The 23,417-nt window shown below is 34.7% G+C and overlaps 1 protein-coding gene across 1 annotated transcript in view; it reads left to right on the forward strand.

Moving 5' to 3' along the window:
• Positions 1–23,417, forward strand: part of LOC136036412 (homeobox protein caupolican-like) — a 34,063-nt gene continuing 10,646 nt past the window's right edge. Inside the window, exons 1-3 of the mRNA XM_065718627.1 lie at positions 1–220; positions 10,271–10,654; positions 19,112–19,230. Of these exons, the coding sequence (XP_065574699.1) occupies positions 158–220; positions 10,271–10,654; positions 19,112–19,230 (566 nt within the window). The 5' untranslated portion in view covers positions 1–157. The remainder of the gene's footprint in view (positions 221–10,270; positions 10,655–19,111; positions 19,231–23,417) is intronic.

The following is a 23,417-nucleotide window of genomic DNA, read 5'->3' on the forward strand; positions in this document are numbered from 1 at the left end:
AGTTAGTGTTGAACATCTGAGCATGTTTGAGTGTTCCGGTTCTGTTTGGAGGGTGATAAGGCTTTGCTAATCCCTTTATTCAAGTGTCACGTGGTGTTGAATTTGAATAGAAAACTTGTCTTTTGTATTATGTTTAAAGTGATTGTATAACAATTGAATGATAAAAGAAATGTCTGCCTATACGCAATTTTCGAACTACCCTTATGGAAACCCTTCGCAAGTAAGCTTTTTGTTATAACGATAAATGATTTAAGACAGGTACTTACATATTCGGGTATAAAAGGTGCATTTTACAACTAATTTTGGAGTGTAGATGCCTAATGTGAAAAACCAATTAGGCTAATACGAGATTCGAAATGCTATAAGAATTTAACAGATGATCAATTTCATCTAGATTTCTTATATCAATCAGTGGAGAATCTAAAACTAGAGGGAGAAATTTTATACACCTTTTAGGGTTTACTTGTTCAAATGCCATTCTTGTTGTAACAAAATATGATGTAGCTCAGGCACTTACTCGTGCAGGTATAGGGGGAGGGGTAAATTCTTTTCCAGAGGTAGAGGGTGTTGACACAAAATTTAATATATAAGTTTAGCCTGTAGTAGATTTTAACTGTTATAATGATCTATCTGTAAACATTTGATATTTTTCTTGTTTAAAGTTCTTATAACAATTAGTAGAAAACCAATAATTAAAATCGTTTACACTTCACTGTAGTTTCTGATTTTTTATTGATTTGCATAAAAATCTCGACAAAAGAAACCCTCCATCTGTTAAAACCATGTATGAATAGAAGTAGTAAAATTTGGAAAGGATTATAACTCCTAAAATACTTATTAGTCTTAAAAAGTAAATGCATTATTTTCGCTTCAATTTTTGATTTTTTTTCATTGATTGGTATATTAGCCTCCAATTAGAAAAATTAACCTCCAATATGTATTGCTTACAGCCTAGTATTGCTTAGCTGATCACCGCTACTAAATTCAAACAATGTGTTCTATGGCTATTTGAAAATATCTCAGAGAACTTCTCGGAAAATAGAATATTAGATTATAGAAAATTAATATAGGCCTACATGAATAAGAAACGACTATAAGCTGTTAACTGCCATTGGGACAGGGGAAAATCGCCCAACTAGATTTAAAAGCACAATTTGTATTTTCCATTAAAAAAAGATATATGATTGTCTTAAATTTATTTTTATAATTTCGGTTTCTTTCAAATGATCTCATCTGCTTAAGTATTACCTTATGTTTTTTTCCGGTCTGAAAAAAATATCAGGATAACATGTCTTGAATCAAGCTTATTTTATTTATTTATAAATTATTTATAAAAAAGCACACGATAAGAAACAGAATACAACCTATTTATTATATTTATTTATAAATTCATTTATTTATGTATCTATGGGTTTATTCGTCTTATTATATCTTTTAATGTGTTTTCAAAATAAAATTATTATTTTTTTATTTACTTTATTCAGTATAATTATTCTATTTGATTTATCAAGTCTATTATATTTCTTACATATTTAGTACGTTTAAGATTTAACAAATACGTAATTCTGAATAACCATCGTTTTCTCCATAATCTATTTTATAAAAGATAGATATTTGGCTTATGGTGAAGGTGAAGAATGAGTTAAAAATGAATTTTGATTATTCATTTTTGACCCGCTGAATAAATACTTCGTAAAATCAGAAGGAAAATAACAAGCGAAAAAAAGAGCAGCAAATTATCTTCATAACCAAAGTTATGGATTAACCAACATACGAATCAGCATGTGTGAGGACAGTGGTACAATTTCGTCAAAATCTTAGGGGGGAGAGGCGAAGTTGGAGCCAATTTTCCCAAATCAAGTGAAAATGACAGCGAAAATTGAAAAATAATCTATATTTTACCATAAAAGCTAAGATATACTAAAGAAAACTGACATGTTTCTCTGGATAATTGAATTATGGAGGCTTATCCTAGTTTTGACAAGATTCTTTGCAGAAACTAAATTTCAGGAGGGAGGCAAATTGAGGTCTGGGGGAAAATTACGCCTGGAGGAGGCAGTAACCCTCCTGTCCCATGGTAAATTACGCCCCTGGCGTGTATGCAAGGTGTTTTCTTATTGGGGAAATAAATTTCAATTTTTGATAATTTGAACAAATACTACCGAACAATTCAGGAAAACTTAGATTTTTGGGGGTCCTTGAGGGCTCCCCCTTCTTACATATCGGCGATAGCTCTAGTTTTTCTGTGGCTCTTACTAACAGTTCGTCATGAAGTATTATGGATATACTTCTTATATTTGGTGCCTTAATGGTAGGTTTTCAATTTTGAGTCGACGATGGAAGATATAACAAGAACTTCAAACACCGAAAAAGTACGGCCTTATTTTATTAATGTGAATTCTGTTAAAATGAAGATGACAAATGTTATATATTGAGATAAGCGTTTAATGGTCACTTATCGAATGAGTTATAAAACAGATTTTGACTGCAGCATTTCAAAGGTTTTATGTTACAAAACATAAATTTAGAGAATAACAAAAACATTAAGAGTTTTTACTCTTTCCGATCCCTATAGGGCGGGGGGGGGGGTAAAGAGTGAAGATTTAAACGGAATGGCATGGATGAGAAGTGGGGGCGGTTGTTTTGGCCTTGGGTGGCTTGGCGCTGCAGCAAGTTATTAGTAGTAGGCTAGTGATAGCAGTTGTTTCCGCACAAAAACTAAGCATTAAATTTGGAATAAAATAAATTTATAACCGAAAGCTCTATTTTATGAGAAGAGACTAAAGGGTATATATTTCAATTTTGAAAAAAATCGAAATTAATTGGCGTCATGAGAACCGAACAAGATACTTGGAAACAGATCAAACCAATCAACAGATCCTACTAAATTCAAGAATGTAGGATATAAATCACCTTGTCAAGAAATGTCAAATAACGCATTTTGGTTTACCAAATCTGATTTGTACTTTATATTGCCTAAGCATTCAGCACGTATTTGGAAGTTCACATATCTGAAGTCAAATAAGTTCATTTAGAAATCGTCTTTCTTCTTAATTTTTTTTCATGGTATATTTTAAAATTGAGATCCCCAATATCCAAAAACAAAATAAGAAGATAAACACGGAATTCCAAAGAATCTGGTTATTGTTTTAAACATGTCACCGCAGTGACATTTACAACAGGTTTATTTTACTTACCCTCTTTGTTTACAACAGGTTTAGTATCCGTTTTTTGAACAACTTCTAAATGTACCCAAGGGTTGCATAGACGTAACTTTTTTTTTAGAGCGTGTGTTAAGGAACGCTAGGCTTTTCGTCTTTTGGCAAATATTTTAAATTAAGGATGCATGGACGTTAAATTCTAAGGAGCTTCTTCCATGAAATTCAGGGGCAGAGGCTAATTTTTTCCGTAATGTTTAGGCTATGCTATAGCCTTAATACGGTATAAAAAGAAGTCGAATATAAGTTATGTAAAAAATAGTTTTTCTAGTGAAGGTAAACATTTGTTCTTTATAACTGTTTATACAGAAATTAATTTAAATAGTGCGCGAATAGGGTTTTTAGTTATCTTAAGCACTCCTACCTTCACCCCCAAAATGGAATTAAAATTGAAGTGGTATTTTTTATCAAATTTGAGCTTAATAATAAAAGAAGACTATCAAAGGTCTTTCCCGATTTTTATTAAAGCATTAAAGTTTGCCCACCAGATATTTAAAAGTGGTCCGTCGGTCAAATGACATTTTTTTCCCCCAGAGAACGGACTTTTGGATTTAATTTCTAGAAATTGACGCGAAAATATCTATCACAAATGTTGTTTCTGTAAAGTATTATGAGCCAAAAATAAAAGATTTAGTAAAAAAATAACTGGTGTTTAGTCAAAGATTAATGTAAAAAAGTGCTTTAGTCGAAGTTCTAGTGTTTCTTTTTTGTTTTGATCAAAACATTTCTAATTCTTCTAAATGATTCGAACAAATGCAAAGTGTAATAACTGAACCGCTAGCTTCATCAAATCAGTCGACATTTATTCTTCGGTGTGATATATCGTTTTCTAATGGGCAACATTCAGGCTGGATTTGTAGCAAACAAGATTCATAATTTAGGATCTCAAATTGGAGTAAAGTTGGAATTCATTTTCAACTTTAATAATTGATGGAATCAAGACCGTATCAAGAGGGGGTTAGGAGGTTAGAAATCCCCCCTTAAATATTTGTCCGACTCGTAAAAACTTAATAGAAATAAATAAAAACAAATTTTTGATACGATTTTTTTTATTGCAGCCCTTATCAAAAAGCACCTTTGTAAATCCCCCCCCCCCGAAAAGAAAGAGAAAAATTCTGGATACGAGCCTGGATGGACAGATAGATGAGTGTACCCAAAGCTATGGGGCCATAACATAAAGACAAAACATGAAAATAAAACCAAAACGCACTGAAAACATAAGTGCATAAGTACTAGTTGAATCTTTTTCTCTGAATTAAGCCTTTATGTACAAATGCTTGTTTTTGTATATATTCATGGGGTATTGCAGGTTTAAAAATATCCAGAAGTAGTAAATTTATAACCTAAAATTTCACCTTAAAGAATTGCTACATACCATCATTAATATCACCTCGCAAGGCTGTATCTAGGATTTTGTGTTCGGGGAGGGGGATGGATGGGTACCAAAGAAACTTTGAAAATGCGTCAAAAATTTGTTTACCTGTATTTTTGCTACTTTTTACGAATCGGATGAAAGTTTTAGGGGGGGGGTGTACTTTTTACTGAATCCTGCCGAGTTCAGTGTAGTTTTTAGTTGTAAAGCCAGTCTTTAATATCCAAAACAATTGATCTTGACGAAATCAGAAGATATAATATTTACCAGATGTCATAGAGAATTAATATCATTTAAAATATAATTAATTTCTTGGAAGCCGTATTTGACATTTTTTTCACTTCCTTACAAGTTAGGATATGTAGCTCTATATACTATGAAATATAGATCTGTTTTTGCAAACTTAGAATCAGTACCAAAAGGATTTTTTCTGTCGGAAAATAATAATATAATAACTACTCATTTTTACAGCATATTGGCAACTATTTTGATAACAGCCAATATCTTGGATTCGACAATTCTTTTCGTTTCATTGAATACTGTTGCTTTACATATTATGCAATTCAGATCTGTCTTGGCTAAATTAGAATCGACGCCAAAATGGATTTCTTTTTCTATCGGGAAATAATAATATAATAATCACTCATTTTTACAGCAAATTGGCAACTATTTTGATAATAGCCAATATCTTGGATTTGACAATTCTTTTCATTTCATTAAAAATTGTTGCGTTATATATCATGCAATGCAGATCTGTCTTGGCTAAATTAGAATCAACGCCAAAAAGATTTTTTTCTGACAAGAAACGTTAGTCTAATATTAAGCCATTGTTAAAGCAAATTTGCAACTATTTTGATAATAGCCAATATCTTAAAAGCTTTATTTGACTTTTTGACACAAGGATATGGTCCTTTAAATATTAAACAGTGTGGATTTAACCCTGCGGAAGTAGAACTAATGCCAATATAGATGACAAATGTTTAAAAACGTGGTCTTTTCTTTAAAAAAGTTTCTATAATACGAAAACCAATCTCTGGTCTGGAGAAAACCCAATCAGAATTTTCCAGGACCAGCAAAACAGGGATACACCCAATTAATCGAAATATAGTCAAACTCCAAGTGAATTGTAATCCAAATTGACTTTCCCAGATAAAATATATACGTAATAAAGTCGTAATGGTGTGTTTTTTGGAATTAATTTGCCTATCATGTCAGAACAAAAAAGTACCTTATCAAGACACTATTCTTGTTTTGGGTTGGAGTGGTGTCAATTGGGGAGGGGGTTTATTCATCGATAAATTATTGCCCCCTCTCGTTTCCTATATATACCTTTTATGTGTAAATTTCTTTGATGACTTTTTTTTTCTGTTTTCATTGGAAAGATAGAAAAAATGACAAATTTGTCCCTAGATATTGACAAATTCCCCCACCCTAAATATCCACTATTTTACGCCTTCCTCCTTCTGATCTATAAGTTGATGGTTTACTTTCTCTGTTAGGACAAAATACGGAGGGGATTTTAAAAATGTTTTTTATTTTTATTTTTTAATTGAAAATACAAATTGCGCTTTAAATCTAGTTGGGCGATTTTCCCCTGTCCCAATGTCAGTTAATAGCTTATAGTCGTTTCTTATTCATGTATGCCTACATTAATTTTTCTATAATCTAATATTCTATTTCTATTTTCCTAGAAATTCTCTGAGATATTTTCAAATAGAACAGATTGTGCGAATTCAGCTAAGTAATTCTAGGCTGGGATTTTACTGTCTGCTTTCCAAGAAACTGAAACTAAACTTACTGAAACTTTCCCAGAAAATGAACTTGTGAAAGACATTGTGTCCGAAGTTGTAGGCTTAGCCTACCATAAAAACTTAGGTCAGGATCTTAAGTCCCAAAAAATTGAGGGTTGACATGCTATAAGGTCATGCTAAACTTTATCACGTCCGTAAAATTTTATGGGGAAGATCATTTGGAAGCAACGCGCTTAAGGGATGTGTAATGTTTTTTTTTAGTATTGAGTTTTGGTGTTGGTCTCACATTTATACACGCCAAAAGTTTGAGGGGTGACGCAAGATTGTGCAAAGGCTTTAATCTAAAACCTTAAATACCTTAAGTCGTAAGACCGAATAATTGCGCACTTTAGCCTATCTTTCCAAAATGGGTTTCATATCGTCTGTTTTTACTTACATCCTAAGAATCTTGTTTTGTACAACCTAAGAATCTTGGTCCCCCCGCTGCGATTCTGCTGGGCTATCCCAATAGGCAAAACTCAAAATGTTTGAAAATATCTTAGTCCCCCATTTTCCCTACAAGTCCATTGGACATTTTCCGTCATGAGTCAACCCAAAAATACCGGTTACCCACCCCCTTGCAATTCCACTGGGCTTTCGCAGTAGGCAAAGTTCATATAAAATGAACAACTTCAGTCTCCCACTTGCCTGCAAGTACTGGTCGGTCACAAATCTTCGAATCATTTTTTGTCTCCAATTCCCTACAAGTGGTTCTTAGCCACGTGTAGGGCTAAGAACTATATAGCCAGTATCTGAAATAAGCAAAAACACTTTTTGTATACAAGTTCTTGCGAAGGCAAAACACAACTAAGCCTTTTTTTTAAATAAATTCTAGAGATTAGAAATTTCGCGTGACAGGCGTTAATGGTTTTTTACTTTTTAGCTAGACCGAGAATAGCGTACTAGATTTTTTAGCCGTACCAATGCCGAGCTAAACCTAAGCAAATATGAAAGAAAAAAATTCTCGATGAGGGGAATCTTGATCGATAACCCATAATTTAGAGATAGCCTCCAACTGACATGATCAAATTTCGTGAAATACTCAGATCGAAGTAAATATATTAGTCTAAGATGATTTTGACGAAAAAAGAAGGGAGTGATAGAATGGCATTCTTTGATGAAAATAAATTAAATGTTTTATGTTTTGATTTTCTTAAAAGAAAAAAAGAAGAAGAAACCTTTCTGGTTTTTGTCACAAACACCTACAATAATTCTCTTCGAAATCAAATTTGGTGACTTTGGAAACTAATTTATTTTATTGAATTTAAGAATTCTGAGCTTGATTTGCGTAGAAATAGAGTAGTAGATGTAATATTCTATAATACTAAACAAGGTTGCACATAATTTGTTGCAAAAACTGGGTACCTAGCGCTTTTATCAACTCACAAATTCTATAGCTTTTCCTATTGTCACCAACCTCTTTAAAGTTTCCTATTTAGAGAACTTGCATAAACGCATATTTATGAGCTGTGAAAACTTCATTAACTAAAAGGAGCATAAACTAGCATATATATATATATATATATATATATATATATATATATATATATATATATATATATATATATATATAACAACACACACACACATATATATATATATATATATATATATATATATATACTACTGTTCAGTAGGGGCCTCAGGCCACTCAGAATGGCCGCAGGCTAATTACGACTAGAATAAGGTATTATTTCCCATCCCCTAATTGATATTAAAAGATTTATTAAAGAGAGGAATAGTAAAAATAAAATTCAAAAAGGTTTTTCTGTAGCCTTTTATTTCTTTCGTTGCTCTAGAATTTTATTTAGCCTTTTCATTTGCTAAGATTTCAGCCAATTAGTGAATACAATAACACTTTGTTTTTGACATTTAGTACAGCAGAAATTTGAATTATGAAATCAAATGTGACGCAACTAAAACATTAATTTCACCTATCCATGCAATCTGGACTTTGTTACTTTTGTAAACTTGGGCTTCTAAAGTTCATCACTGTTTTGATTATCTTTGTCTTCTCGGCAAGAGGCAATCTTTAATATCACTATATAAATTAAATCAAGTTCAATAATAACAATTTTGAAATCATTTTAAATACTATCGTGACATTTCTCTGACCGTAAGTTAAATTTAAGATCAACCCTCTACTATAAAAAAAAGAAGAATGAAAAAGAGTAACTGAAGTTTCCGATTGTTATATCTTTACGACTTTTTCTTATAGTTTTTTCAAATAATTATACCATAATACTAATTTTCTAATAAGAATTATATAATACTAAATTATAATTGCTTGTGATAATAAAAGATAAGAAAAAAATATTTCTGCTCTTATGTAAAATTACAAGAGTCTTACGTTTATATTTAGGTATAGAATTTTAGATACAATATTCAAAAAAAAAAGAATTTCCTACTCTTCAATTATTGTACCATCATTATTCTGTTAAGTTTTCGCACTGCATAAACTTGTCCGTAGGGCTTACGCAGCACCTCAAGGAAAGATTGCAACAGTCCTGCCAGTTTAATCTCTGTCTATTCTTGGAGTAATCTTAGAATGAAGGGGTTTTATCCAAGGGGATCCCGTTCCCTAAACTATATTTTCTGTTTTTCCATGAAAACTTCCTAAGTGTAGGGGGCTATTCGCTTAAAGCCACGTATTAACGGCAAATTAGCGCCAGCTGCAAATATACAATCGAAAGAAAAATTGCCTTTTAAGATGAGATAGATGGAATTCTCGCAAATACCGATTAAAAAAGCAAAATATTTGAAAACTGGCCGCGCTTCTGCTCTCCTGATCAACTCATGGCAGTCAATTGGCGTTATTAATTCGGTGTCAGTTATGATCCTGCGTTGTTTAAAAATATACTATTCGTTTCGTGGAGTTATTATTTTCAAAATAAGGAAAACTGTGTTATTTATTGGTTGATTTCAAGCCATATGGGTTAAAAATTTGAATTTGGCGCTTAAAACTACTCACAATGAGCACTTTCCGCTAGTCACCTGGATTCGCTTTCCAAATATAGCCAATTTGTCTCCTCACAAGCATGTGTCAGGTAATTTTCGCTGGTCGCAAATATCAGATGGAAAACATAACTGGCTTCGCTGGCCAGATCGCAAACTCAGCTGTTTTCTGTGGGTAGTGGTGTCGCATCGGTCTCCTGGTATCTTAGGTTCCACTGCTGAAGTCCAATTTCTTGTAACGTTCTTCAAGCATTGCATTAACTTAGTATAATATGTGAGCGTAATACATGCCAACTTAAACACTTAAAATATTTGAGTAGCGTACTTATCAGCGATGATGTATGGCACGGTACACACACAAAAAAGGAGTGAAATTTCAATTATAATATTGTAAAAATGGTTCCAAAAAGTGAATAAATTTTGCTCGTTTAGCTACAAAAGTTAAAACATTTCAATCTAGAACCCAGTTTTCTTAACATAATGTTCCTGAGTGTTTGCAGTTGGTTTCAAAGGAAGTTTTTCAGAAGAGTATGATACCAGTTTTTGTAATCAAAACAGATTAACTTATTCCAGGCCTACTTTTTTTATCCTTAGTTCTTCGGGACCTGTGATTGAGTTCTGGCATGGTGGATTATTTGGTATGGTAAGGGTGTCAGAGGCGGGAGTCTGTAAGCTCGATCAAAGTCAACCAAGCTCAAAATGTGTACCCGGACAATTGTGGGAAATAGACCTGTAAGCGCGGGATAATTCCCCCCCAAATATTCATAGCACTTCTAGCCAAAGGCCGAGAATCATTAGTAGAATCAGTAGATATTACGGAAATTGTGTTCATGTTTCGGCCCTGCTATTAGAAAATGAAAGAACATGAACTCTACTTTTTGATACTTTTCACGCTGTAGCTTTGTAGGGATTTTTATTATCATTTTTCATTTAAGATTGGAGCTCACAATGGTGCTTCAAGTAACGTCGGGTCTTCGTGTTCTGTGTCTCCACCCGCTCACTCCGGTCCTGCCAGTTCTCCCACCGGCTCTACTGGAGCTGCGTCGCCATCCAGCGGCAACCCTGTCAACCCATGCTGTGATGCTGGTCGACCTCTTGTTACTGATCCTATGACAGGTCAATCTGTATGTTCATGCCAATATGACAGGCTTATGGCAAATGCATACTCCAGTCCTGCAGCGAGGCTGGTGGCTTCAGCTAGTATGGGTGTTGGAATGGGGTTGTCTGGGGTAGGAATGTACAGTGCTGCCTATCCTTCTACGGAACAAAATCCATACCCAAGTCTTGGTGTTGACAGTGCTGCCTTTTACTCATCTCTAGTAAGTATGGTTTAGCTTTCGTTACCCATTTTATTGGATAGTCCTTGCAAGGCCGTACCCAGGGGGACTATGGGTTTTGAATCCCTCCACCCGAAATTTTTGCCCGACTCGTAAAAACATGACAAAATTAAAAAAAAATGTATACATTTTTGATGTATCGAAAAAAATTATGTAAAGTTACCTGAGGCCTTCCCCGAAAAAAAAAAAAATCCTGGATACGGTCCTGATTCATTGCGTTATTAGTTCAGAGTGTCTTTGAAATTGTGTTTGTAATCTTGTTGCAAAAACACTTAGCTATTGTACGTTTATTGCTCAATCGTGACGAATCTGTAGTTTTTTATGTCTCATTTTTTAAATTCATAATTTTGATAAAATAAGGGCATTTTTTGTACTGAAAACAGCAGTGGTAGAACGATTGTGGCTCTCAAAATTTTCCCATTTCTTGGGCCGCGCCTTTACACTGGAACCTGCTACGATCAGGGTCCAACATTGTCATGAGAGAGCAAAAGACCGAAACATAAAATTCATATTTTTGGAAAATCATCTGTTCAGAGAAATCAAACGGCAAAAAATTAATTAATCTGCCAATAGTGTGAACTGGGTTCCTTTTCTTTAAGTGTGGCAGTATCTAACGAGCAAACCAACCTTACCTAACCTAACATTATTTGCGCTTTAAAATTTTGGAAATTTTGACCCACAAAACATTATTCAAAGAAGTAATTTACTTGTTTATTTATTTCTTGTATTTCTATGAAGCCGGTGTAAGAATTGAAAATCTGACTGTGTCTTATTTTCGAATTTCTGTGTTTTAATTTCGAGAGGGATTAACACTGAAAGCCGCCTCTAAATTCTTTAATAATTTTCAATGACATCATGTAGAAACTTTTATGTCCAAGACTAGCGGCAAGATTATTATAATTGGTCCGTCGAGAATATTGAAACCTAAAAGAGAGGCTAAAATATCCATGTATTTGCAATTTTTCACTTTATTTTTTCAAACGGGAATCAGTTAGATGGGCAATATTTTTTGGTTCGGGGAAAGGAAATTTAAAAATGATGCTAACAGCTGACAAGTTATACGGAGAATAGAAAAAAAAAACAGAAGTTATAAAAACCTCCATGGTTAGGGGCCAAGACCAAGGTGTTTCCTGGTATTTTTTCCAGTGGTTTTTCGAATAAATATAATTTCCCACCCCTCCCGCCTTCCCTCTCTTTCTGCGAGTAAGCTTTAAAAATCTATCAGTAGCATTTAGGCTACATCTGGTCATTGTATTCATGCAATTTCCCTAATTACCTATTCATATATATTATCAGCTAATAAAAGACCTTTCAAATTTATATAAGTCATTTATGCTCACTTCTCCATGGCTTTCCAAAACCACTTTCTGAAAGACACGCAACTTAACCGATTGCGAGGGAGAGTGTTAATAATAGCGAACTCTCTAAATAATGCATTGGAGCCGTCGGTAAAGTCCATTAATCATGACAACAACTCGGAAGGGTGTTAGAATTATTGAAAGATTAATGTCTTAAAGATTATTGCGGAACTAAGGAAGGGAAAGCGGTAGCACAATTAAAAAAGAGGAAAGAAAAAACTTTATAAACATTAATGTTTAAAAATTTATTAAAGTGTAAATAATAATGGAAGTTATACATCTTTTATGTTGGACTAACTTAAATATTCAGTAATAAGAATTTTTCAGAAAAAAGGGATAAGGGCAAGGCGGTATCCATAGAGGGTTTGCCCCCCCCCATCCGACTAGGAAAAACGTAAAAAAATGAATATAAGTACATCCCCTGGAAACTTTCATCGCCATAAAAAATTTTCGCCGTGCAAAATCTTCCCAGCAGAAAATTCATCCTCTCTACCCGAAAAATGTATGCATACTTCCAAATAACAAATACTATACGTAAACAATGGGCAAGGTTTTATAACTTGAAAACCTTTCCCCAGGGGCTCTAGCGGGTCATGTTATCTCCAAAAACATAGTTATTGGGCCTTTCAACTATGCTGAACAAAATATGTATTTTTAAATTTTGGTCGGACGGTTTTGGGAAAAAAGTGCCTTGGGAGGAGGCCTAGTTGCCCTCCATTTTTTGGATTCCTCAAAAAAGACACTAGAACTTTTTATTTCCATTCCAGAACTTTTCTTTTAGGTTGAGCCCTCTCTTGAAGTTCTAGGCCTACTGGGTCGATACAATCACCCCCGGGAAAAAAACAAATTAACACGCATCCGTGATTTTTTTTCTGGCAAAAGTTAAAAAATTCCTCATTTTTGCAGATAGGAGCTTGAAACCTTTACAACAGGGTTCTTAGATACGCTGAATCTGATGATGTAATTTTCATTTAAATTCTATGAATTCTATAGGGTCTTTCTCCTTTTTTTTAGAAAATCAGAGAAATTTTCTCAGGCTCGTAGCTTTTGAGGCAACACTAAAATTAACGAAGCTTATATATTTGGAATCAGCATAATAGGTCAATTCTTTTAATATATCGACTGGCATAATCCCTTTTTTAGAGTTTCAGTTACTAATGAGTCCGGTCACTCTTTACTTATAGTTGGTTATCAGGAACTGTTTGGTTTGAGATGTTGAGAAGTTTGCTTTATAAATTTCGTAACGTTGTCCTTTTTACCCACTGAAATAGTTAGAAATTATAGTTTCAATATGAAATTTGTTTTCGCCATATATAGATTCTTAAAAAGTTCTTCCCTCCATACTTTTTCTTTTTAATAAAAACTAGAAAAGCTTTTTTTCTTAGCCTCTCAGCTCATTCATTAAAGGTATTTTGTGAAACATACCGCTATTTACATTGCTACATCCCAAATCCGGCCTGCGAACAAAGACCGAATGGTAACGAAATTACTGTTAAGAAGGCAGTAAGACATTCTTGGGAAACATGTCTGTTATGTCCTTTGGTTTGAGCACCAGTATTCTCAAATCAAAAATTCTTTTTGGGGAGGGGGTTCGAATTCAGGGAAAGCGCAACAAACATTATGACACAAAGCTTGGTTTATAGAAAATGGGGGAATACTAAAAATAGCAGAACTTTTTGGGTGGAGGAGAAACCCATTTCTATGTCAATCCCTAGTCACGATATATCTCTCGGTTCAGTTTTCCAACTTTTTTTCAATCATCAGATCACCAAAAATACTTCCAAAATTGTATCACCAAAAATACTTCCAAAATTGTTTTTGGGAAATCAAACGATATGGAACTTGCCACGTCCAATGAAAAACATGTTATGTTTATCCGTAGTGGAAAAAAGTTGTTTACACATTTTCTTTATCATGTTTACTCCTAATTTCAAATTTATTTTCTTGCTTTTGATCGCCAACCGAACGCTGTCAAATTATGTACGGTAACTTATCTCTAATGTTGTAGTTATAATAAGTTTTGTGTTTCTATCGCTTTGTCACACCGCCTTGTCACAACTAGAAGCGTATTAATGCATTTTTCGTGTCAGTTTTGTCCAATATAGTTAAAAGGTCAATTTTGTAACACACGAATTTCTTTTAAATATCAATAAATGAAAGGTCATCTAGAACAAATGACATGTTTTTGTCCATTTTTTTACTCGCATAAATGCGTCAATCTTCTCAGAATTTTTATAATCAATCTGAATATTAGTCGCTTTCTATGTTTGATTTTCACAAGTTTGAATCTTGATAAATTTTATTTATTTGTCAATACAAATAGTATTAAGCACAAGGCTTGTCCTTTTAGAAACAGCCACATAGAAACAGACACGTCTGAAGCAACTTGCTCCGACCGAGGATAAAATTTTGGTATTTCAGCGAATATGCAAGTTTAACCCCCTTCACTGGCATATACGCAACATATTTTAGACGAGAGGGGGCAATAATAAAAAAATTCGGGAAGGGTCAATAACAAAAAAGAACGTTTTTTTGATAACTTGAATAAGAAGTCTCCAGATATTCAAGAAAATTAAGAATTTCAGGGTGAAAACCCAATGCCCCCATGGACTCCCACCGCAAAAAAGGTGAATTATGAAGAAAATATAAGACCTGTCAAACAATTGTATGAATCACAATATTTAAGGGGAGCACGGGCCCAAAAGCCGCTTCCTAGAAATTTTCTAGAAAATTTATGGATTAAAGACTCTTAAATTTTGAATGTTTATGTTTTTGCGCAATGGATCTAGAGTAGCGTAATAGTAATTTCTCTATGTTAAAGCTGGACCTAACACAGTAGCTACTGAAGGTAGCCAAAACGCATGGTTTTGCTCTGCTGACCTTCTCTAATAGATACTCAGGAATACTTAGTGCTTCTGCCGGTTTTGGCCCCTCTCCCCAAATTATTCTCCTACTCTTAAATTGGTTTTAAAAACGCAGAAAAAAATGACTATTTCACTCAAAAAACTAAAAAAATATTTCGTTGAATAGTATATCTCTTAAATTGGTTTTGAAATTCAGTTAAAAATCTTGACCCCCCTCCCCCAAACAAAAATTGTCGGACATGACACCGAACCTTTTGGTTTTAGGTAAAAGAAGACTAAGATAGTACCGGCGAAAACGAGGCGTAGCGACTTTTGCATTACCTTAGGTTATTTTACAGAAGGGTTTGAAACTAAATGTTGAGAAGACTAAGTCACTAAGCCTAGGAATAAGTGGAGATGAAAAGGTGACGTTAGGCAGCGAAATGATTGATCACATTGACAGATTCACTTACCTTGGTAGCATTCTGAGTAAAGACGGTGTTTTCTACAGTTAAGACTCACGGTGTTTTCCACAGTTAAAAAAAAGTTGAAAGAACAGGAAGATGAGTTTATGAAACCAAGGTTAGAATATTAGAAGCTACAATGATGGCAGTGGTCAAATGTGATCACAGTGACGAGAGTTTCTGAAGCATGGGTGCTCCCAAAATCGGAGGAGGATGTGCTAGATTTTTTCCTGAGAAGTTGCCTATGGATTGTCTTGGGTACCCGACTGACTAACCGTATTTCAAACAGGGCGTTTGTTGGTTATTCGAAACATATTCAAGAAGTGAGGTTAGGTTAATCCTAATGAAACACAACAAAATATGATGATAAAATAATTATTTAGAAACAAAACTATTGAACCCCAACCCGATTTAATGTAACCTAACCCCCAGCCCTCCCCCCTAATGTCCAAAATATAGCCCAAATTATAGAAGTCCAATACATTCTGTCTAAGTTTAATGCATTGTACAATTCATCACTTGTCTTTATAGATATGGAACTGGTTTTCTGAGATGTAACCTAAGAGTATTGTATGTATGTATTATTGTATGTTTTTATATAGCCGACAAGCATCTCAAACTGTAGACTTTACGAATAGTGTGGGTCTATCCCGCTTTCCAGTGCTAGAATGAGATACTGGTTGAGGTGGCTAGAACACGTTTTGCGGATGAAGGATAACAGATTGTCGAAGATTGTCTTTTTCGGCCAACCGTCTAGTGTTAAACGGGAAGTAAGTACCCCTTGGTTGGGGTGAGAGGAAGTCGTAAGGAAAGATCTAAGGGAAATGAAAACTTCCTGGGAGGATGTAAAGAGAGAGGTCTTTAATAGATTGAGACGGAGGAGGGGCCTGCATAGCTGTGTTGGCCTCAAGCGGTGAGGCCAACACATTGACACATTGTCAAAAACATTGACAATCTGTTGGATTTTGTAAACTTTTCGTTTTTGGTCAAACAGCCTTTAAATGTAGATATTTTCTTAATATGATTTGTTATTATATCTCGTTCACTAGCATTGATTTTGATCAAACTAATTCTATGCTCTTGTAGGAGCATGATATTCTGTTATGGTTTTTGAAGCGAACAGCCAATCCCAGTTTAATTTGTGAACATCTTTCCTACATACCTCGAAGAGGACCTGAACTTCCAAAAACACAGTAATTTAACCCTTATAAATGCTCGGTGTATTAGACTAGAGTCGCGTTTGACATTTTTAAACTGTATGTAATAGCTTGATATGGTGAAATAGACATAGGCCACCTTCTGAGTAAGGCATTCCTTATGCAACTGAGGGACTGAGGCAGAACCATAGACAGAGACTCGAAACCCAGCTTTAATTGATAAGGCTGATAACTCAAAATTATATCGCCAATCTCCTAGCCGAAGAGACAATATTCTTCTTAATCGTCTCATAGCTAAAAAGTATTTCTAATGACCAAATCATTGATAATTTAACTACAGATGAATGATTCTGTATCTCTTCTGCTCACTATTTACTATATAATAATCATTGGCGTTCTCTATATTGGGGCTTATCTATATTTCTTTTCCCTTGGGTTTGTGTCATAGGGGGTTTTGTTAAGTCACCATTAGACTACCCCCAGGTTTTACTCATTGAAAATTTTTTAAAGTCATTCCCAATCCGAAGACCTGAATTTAATTAATCAATAGAAAAATATTCGGTGTATTTAGTCTCTTCTTCGTTATCAGCTAATTTATTAGGCTTCAAATAACCGTCATATTTGTTAATATCTAATTGTATGTCTGCCTGTATAACACTACAAAACTGCTATCAAACTTCCCTATAATTTCGGTGCTTTAAAGGTATCTTGATCAAATAATCACTAAGTATTTATGGTATTAGGGCCACCCCTTAAAAGCTCACAGGGGTAAGTCTATACTTAGTTACTGTCTCCTACTGTCTATTTAGCTTGGTTTTAATCAGACGGAAGTATATCGTAAACGACCCCTACCCGACTAATCCCCAATTTACTACCCAACATCTTTTGTACCTCAATTCGATTTGCTCTTTTTCATGGTTTACAAACCATTTACTACATTAAGTCACTGGGCTGTTAAGGTTTATATTGGGCCTATCATTAGTGTATAGGTTTCAAGTTGATTATGCACCGACTCGGGTTGTTATCACGTTGAGTCATCAGGGCGCCGAGTTTGGTGACAGGGTCGGTACTATTTGTCTCTTATGTTGACAAAAACTCTATGAAGCGTTTGTTGTGGTATTATCATTGAATGATCAAGCTATGTTCAAAAGGGGGATCTTCATAATCAGTGAAGCGATACGAAACCAAATTAAGGGGGATCGACATACCTTAAGATTGATGTTTACATCTAAGACCTTCATAGGTTTGCTCCAGCGAAAAGTATTGTTTAATTTATTTTATTTATTTGTGGATGTGGATTAATAAACTTATAGCTTAACTTACAAATTATAGCTTTATTTAGCCTTAGAAAATATTCATGAATGTATGTTTTTATGGAATTTGACTCAACATACCCTAACAATAGATACGCTAATAACAAACACTAGCAATAGATGTGCTTTAGTATCTGTGCTTTAATTGTGACTAGAAGGGCCTAAAGAAACGGGGGCAAGGAAAACCCAACTCAAGTTGTGGTACTGCTATAAACTGGTAAGCTATTGAAGGCTAAAAACTATCTTTAGATGTGATGTTGCTGAATTCAAAATAATAATGATAATTTATTTCTTACCCACAACAACACTATAAAAGTATTAAAATGTGGAGTACAAACAATTAAATACACACAAAAAAAGCAAAACATACAAAAAATGAAAAGTAATGACAATAGACTATTACGCCATTTATCCACTCCTATGAAGTTCCCATTTCTTCGAAAGCTATGCTCCATAACTACTTATAATATACCTACCTGCTTCCACTGTTTTCTGTAAAACTACTATTTACGTTGTCCCACCTGAGATTTTGTGGATAATTTCACTATTACAAATGTCCTCTTTTAGTAGGTAATACACAACAGGGGCGTCAATTTGGGCTGGTAGGCGAGGAGAGCATTTGTCCCCTAGATTGGCTGGCTCCCCTTGATTTTGAAAAATGAATCTTGTCCCCTCGCCTACATTTTCCTGAATTGGTGTCACTGCATACTACCACTGGCGTAAATTCTTGGATATTAAGGGGGGGGGGGAAAAATTAGGGTTTTGGAAATCTAAAGGGGGGGGGAATTTTTTACTGTGAAAATCCAAAACAGCCATGTTTCAACGAAAATAACAAAAAACAGGTGTCTTTCAAACTTTGGGGGGGACAATCTTTGGGGCCTTTCCATGAAAATTTTGTCAACTTGACTTCAAGTTTATAAACTTACCCAAAAATTACATTTTGCTGCTACCACTTCGACTTTTCCATAACGGAATACAAGCTTATGTGACGCTAAACTGTATATAGAGCTCAAGTCTATTTGGTACTGCCTATCTTACAGCAGATTTCGCTCCGCAAGATCGCATAACATAGCGTGAAGTCTTAAGCTAGTGTGAAAGATTCTAAGGCGAAGTGTGAAAGCACCCTTATTCTTTCATAAATGTGATTTGTTATATCGTATTTTAAGCTTGTGGGGCATTTTTAATGCTGTTTTTCTTTCCCTTCAAATCTTATATTTCACAAGAATTAGCTAAAATACTATGTTGATAAGTTGTTATTCATCAATTTTGCTACAAAAAATTCTCAATTAAACAAACTTTTTCAGACAAATCCATATGGTCTGAAAGATTCTAATACAGCCGGCGATATGGCAGCTGCCTGGACAGGAACCACTAGCTTACAGCCAAGCTATTATGCATATGACCCAGCTTTTGCAGCCTATGGGTAAGTCATCACTATAAGAATTAACACAGAATTTGGCTGTTTTGTATCAAATAAGCAAGCGAATTTCAGCATTGCCTGCAAATTTTGTAAAAAGTTTGCTAAAAATGAAAACCTTAAGTTTTGCACTCAATTAGAGAAAGAGAGATGATTTTTGTGTAATCTGCGATAAAAAGTGTGCTGTTTACGTATCTGACGTCCTTTTATAAGCCAATGGTGTTTTTTTTCTGTAACGATAAGTCAGAATAAAAGAGACATAAGAGCACGTTTTTAAACCTAACTTGGAAATCGGGAAACACCCCTTAAAAGTCATAGAATCTTAACGAAAATCACAACATCAGATTCAGCGTATCAGAGAATTTTACTGCTGAGGTTTCAAGCTCCTATTTGCAAGAAGGTAGAATTTTATAAATTTTTTTGCATGACGAAAGATCAGGGATGCGTTTTTTTTCTTTTCCCCCAATGGTGATATTATCGACCAACTGGTCCTAGAATGTCGCAAGAGGGCTAATTCGAGTAGAAATTAGAAGTTCTAGTCCCTTTTTTAAGTGACCGAAAAAATGGGAGAGTCAAAAATTCTAATAGCTATGTCTTTCAGGACGACTTGATCCTCCACAGTCCTTGAGGGAAGGGCTGTAAGTTATGAACTTTGCCCATTGTTTACATATGGTATTGGTTATTTGGAAGTATACAAACGTTTTCAAGGGGGGATTTTTCTGGGGGGTCGGGGGGGAGGTGGCTGCATAGGAGGTTCTTTCCATGGAAAAATTTTTCATGGGGGGAAAACGATCAGATGTTAAATGCAAAAATAAGTTTTTTTTAACTGAAAGTAAGAAGCAATATTAAAAATTAAAACGAAGAGAAATTGTTACACATGTGAGGGGATTCGCTCCCTCGTCAATTCCTTGCTCTGTACGCTAAAGTTTTTTCTTAGTACTTTCAAAAGAGCTATTTGTTCTAATTAAATGGCATTTGGATTCAGGGGTTATTCATAAAGAATTGGAACAAAGTCCCGACTTTAGCGTAAAGAGCAAGGTATTGACGAGGGGGTGAACCCCCTCATATACGTAATAATTTGTGTTCTTTTTAAGTTTTAATGTTGCTCCTTACTTTCTGTTGAAAAAACAGTTTTTTTTTAAATTAATTTGAATCAGGATCGGCAGGATTTGAATCCAATTCATATTATCTAAATACAGGGTTTTGGTCACCATATATTAAATATTTTACATTAAAAAAATAAAATGCCACAAAAACAATAATCTTGTTGACTTTGTAGTAATCTCGAATAGACTGGATGGAGGAGGAGCATGCGTAGCTATTGGCGTCAGGTGGCTTTGTGCTGCGGTAAGTTGTTAGCAGTAGTAGCTCTAGATAACAATAATGTATGACTTTGTTTTTGTGGATTATGGTTTTTGTAGCATTCAAATTTCATTTTAAAACTCACTTTAAATCAAGATTATTGTTTTTGTGTCATTCAACATAATTACAGTTTTACCATATTTCAGTCGAATTTGGAATTTGAAGTCTCACTTTACATTCAGTTATATTCTCAAAGCAAATGGTTCCGACAACAATTTACTGTTCTTCACAAGCTTGTGAACAGCTTTTTAGTCAATGTGAATGATATTCCTACAGCAGAAACATACGTTGGATTTTTTCTGAGGGAGGGAAGGGAAGTGGTTGCGCAAATTCCTTAGGTAATCATTCGCAAGGCCATATCTAGGGGGCCAGCCCCCATCCAAAAAATTGTTTGACTGGGGTGGCTGGAGTTGTGTCATAATGGGGGTTGTAGCCTTGGGGTGCATGGGAGAAGGTGTTTTTTTTCTTTTTTTATATTGATTTATTAGTTTAGGATCTTTCTAAGAATGTTTATGTTGGTAATCGCTTTGCGTTAGCAAAAATAAAGAATTTTCCCTGGCGTTGTGATTTGTATTTGTAATAGTTTATATTTTTGTTTATTATGTTATATAAAGTCAAAAGTCACTCGTAAAAATGTAAAAATAATGCATAAAACAAATTTTTGAAGCGTTTTAATTTTTTCTTTGTACCCCCCCCCCTCCAAAAAAGATACCCCTCCCAGAACAAAAATCCCAGATAGACCCTTGAAGTAACGGTTAAAAATATAGCTAAATTTCGATAGTTCAGGAAGGTAGTACTTCATGGGCCCAAAGTCCCAATCTTCCCCTCAACACACTCTGTCTCCGTCTCTGTATACCAGGGATTGGCTAAGGGGAGATTCTTGCGGGGATTAAAAACATGAGCAACGAAAAAATGTTTTGATACCGGTCTGATCCTTAGAAATGGATCAAACAATCTCTCCTGGAAGGGGAGGGGGATTTTAAATACCATAAAAGTGCGACTCCGGTCCACAGTTCCTCTGATAGGTGATAAATACCTCAGTCTAAGGTTCAAGAATTCTTAATATATACGCAAAAGAAAAGGATTTATCTTTGAAAGAGGTCAATATGGGAGACTTAAGCTATCTAGCCGGATGCTTCAATGTAAAAAGTATATTTCAAGAATTTGAACTGAATTCAAAATTTTGCAGAGCTTGGTATAGAAGTGCACTGCGTTGAAAATTCGGAAAGAAGAGATGGCAAGAGATCACTCACTCAGAGAGAGGAGGTCTCTTGAATATCACGTTTTTTTCAATTTTCTATTGCATTTTCATTGGTGGTGGTTTTTATTTGTTTTTAGATTAGTTTTCTTTTAATTTTTTATCTTGTGCTGAGGACGCCTTGTTTGGATACAGGCGAAATATCCGCATTGTTTTAGTCTTTCAAACAGTTCGTGGTAACGAACTGTAGTAAGGAGCGACCCGGCTCAATAGAAACCAAAACTCTAAAAAATGGAATTTTGATACCAATAGTTACATAAAAAGAATTGCATTTTAATGCTGATTTTAAATATATAAGTTTCATCAAGTTTAGTCTTACGCATCAAAAGTTACGAGCCTGAGAAAATTTGCGTTATTTAGAAAATAGGGGGAAACACCCCCTAAAAGTCATAGAATCTTAACGAAAATTACACCATCAGATTCAGCCTATCAGAGAACCCTACTGTAGAAGTTTCAAGCTCCTATCTACAAAAATGTGGAATTCTGTATTTTTTGCCAGAAGGCAGATCACGGATGCGTGTTTATTTGTTTGTTTTTTTGTTTGTTTTTTTTCCCCAGAGGTGATCGTATATACCCAGTTGTCCTAGAATAATACGATAGGGCTCATTCTAACGGAAATGAAAAGTTCTAGTGCCCTTTTTAAGTGACCAAAAAATTGGAGGGCACCTAGGCCCCCTCCCACGCTAATTATTTTCCCAAAGTCAACGGAACAAAATTCTCTTTATTCAACGTAGTCGAAAAACCTTACAACTATGTCTTTGGGGACGACTTACTCCTCCACAGTCCCCGTGGGAGGGGCTACAAGTTACAAACTTTGACCAGTGCTTACATATAGTAATGGTTATTGGGAAGAGTACAGGCGTTTTCAGGAGGATTTTCTGGTTGGGGGAGGGATTGAGAAGAGGGGGATATACTGGGGGAACTTTCCATCGAGGAATTTGACATGGGGGAAGAAAATTTCCATGAAGGGAGCGCAGGATTTACTAGCATTATTAAAAAAAAACAATGAAAAAATAAATATAAAAAAGTTTTTATCAGCTGGAAGTAAGGAGCAGCATTAAAACTTAAAACGAACAAAAATTATTACCCATATGAGGGGCTCACCTCCTCCTAATACCTCGCTCTTTACGCTAAAGTATTTTTAGTAATGTCAACTGTTTATTCTACGGCTTTTGTGATTGAGGGGTCATTCTTAACGAATTGGGACAAAATTTGAGATTTAGTGTAAAGAGAGAGGTACTGACGAGGGGGCGAACCCTCTCATATGTGTAATAAAAACATGAGAATAAAAAATTCTTTGCGTAAGCTAATTTATAAGTTACGTATATCTTTACTAATAAAAAGATTCGTAAAAAATTAAAAGTTCTAGTTGCCTTTTTAATTAACCAAAAAATTGGAGGGCAATTAGGCTTCCTCCCCCGCTCTTTTTTTCTCAAAATCATTCGATCAAAATTATGAGAAAGCCATTTACCCCCCCCCAAAAAAAAAATGCAAATTTCGCTTTAATTATTCCTCTGCGGAGAGCCAAAATAAAAACATGCATTGATTCAAAAACGTTCAGAAATTAAATTAA

Source organism: Artemia franciscana, chromosome 15 (assembly GCF_032884065.1).
Source record: "Artemia franciscana chromosome 15, ASM3288406v1, whole genome shotgun sequence".
Classification (NCBI taxonomy): Eukaryota; Metazoa; Arthropoda; class Branchiopoda; order Anostraca; family Artemiidae; genus Artemia; species Artemia franciscana.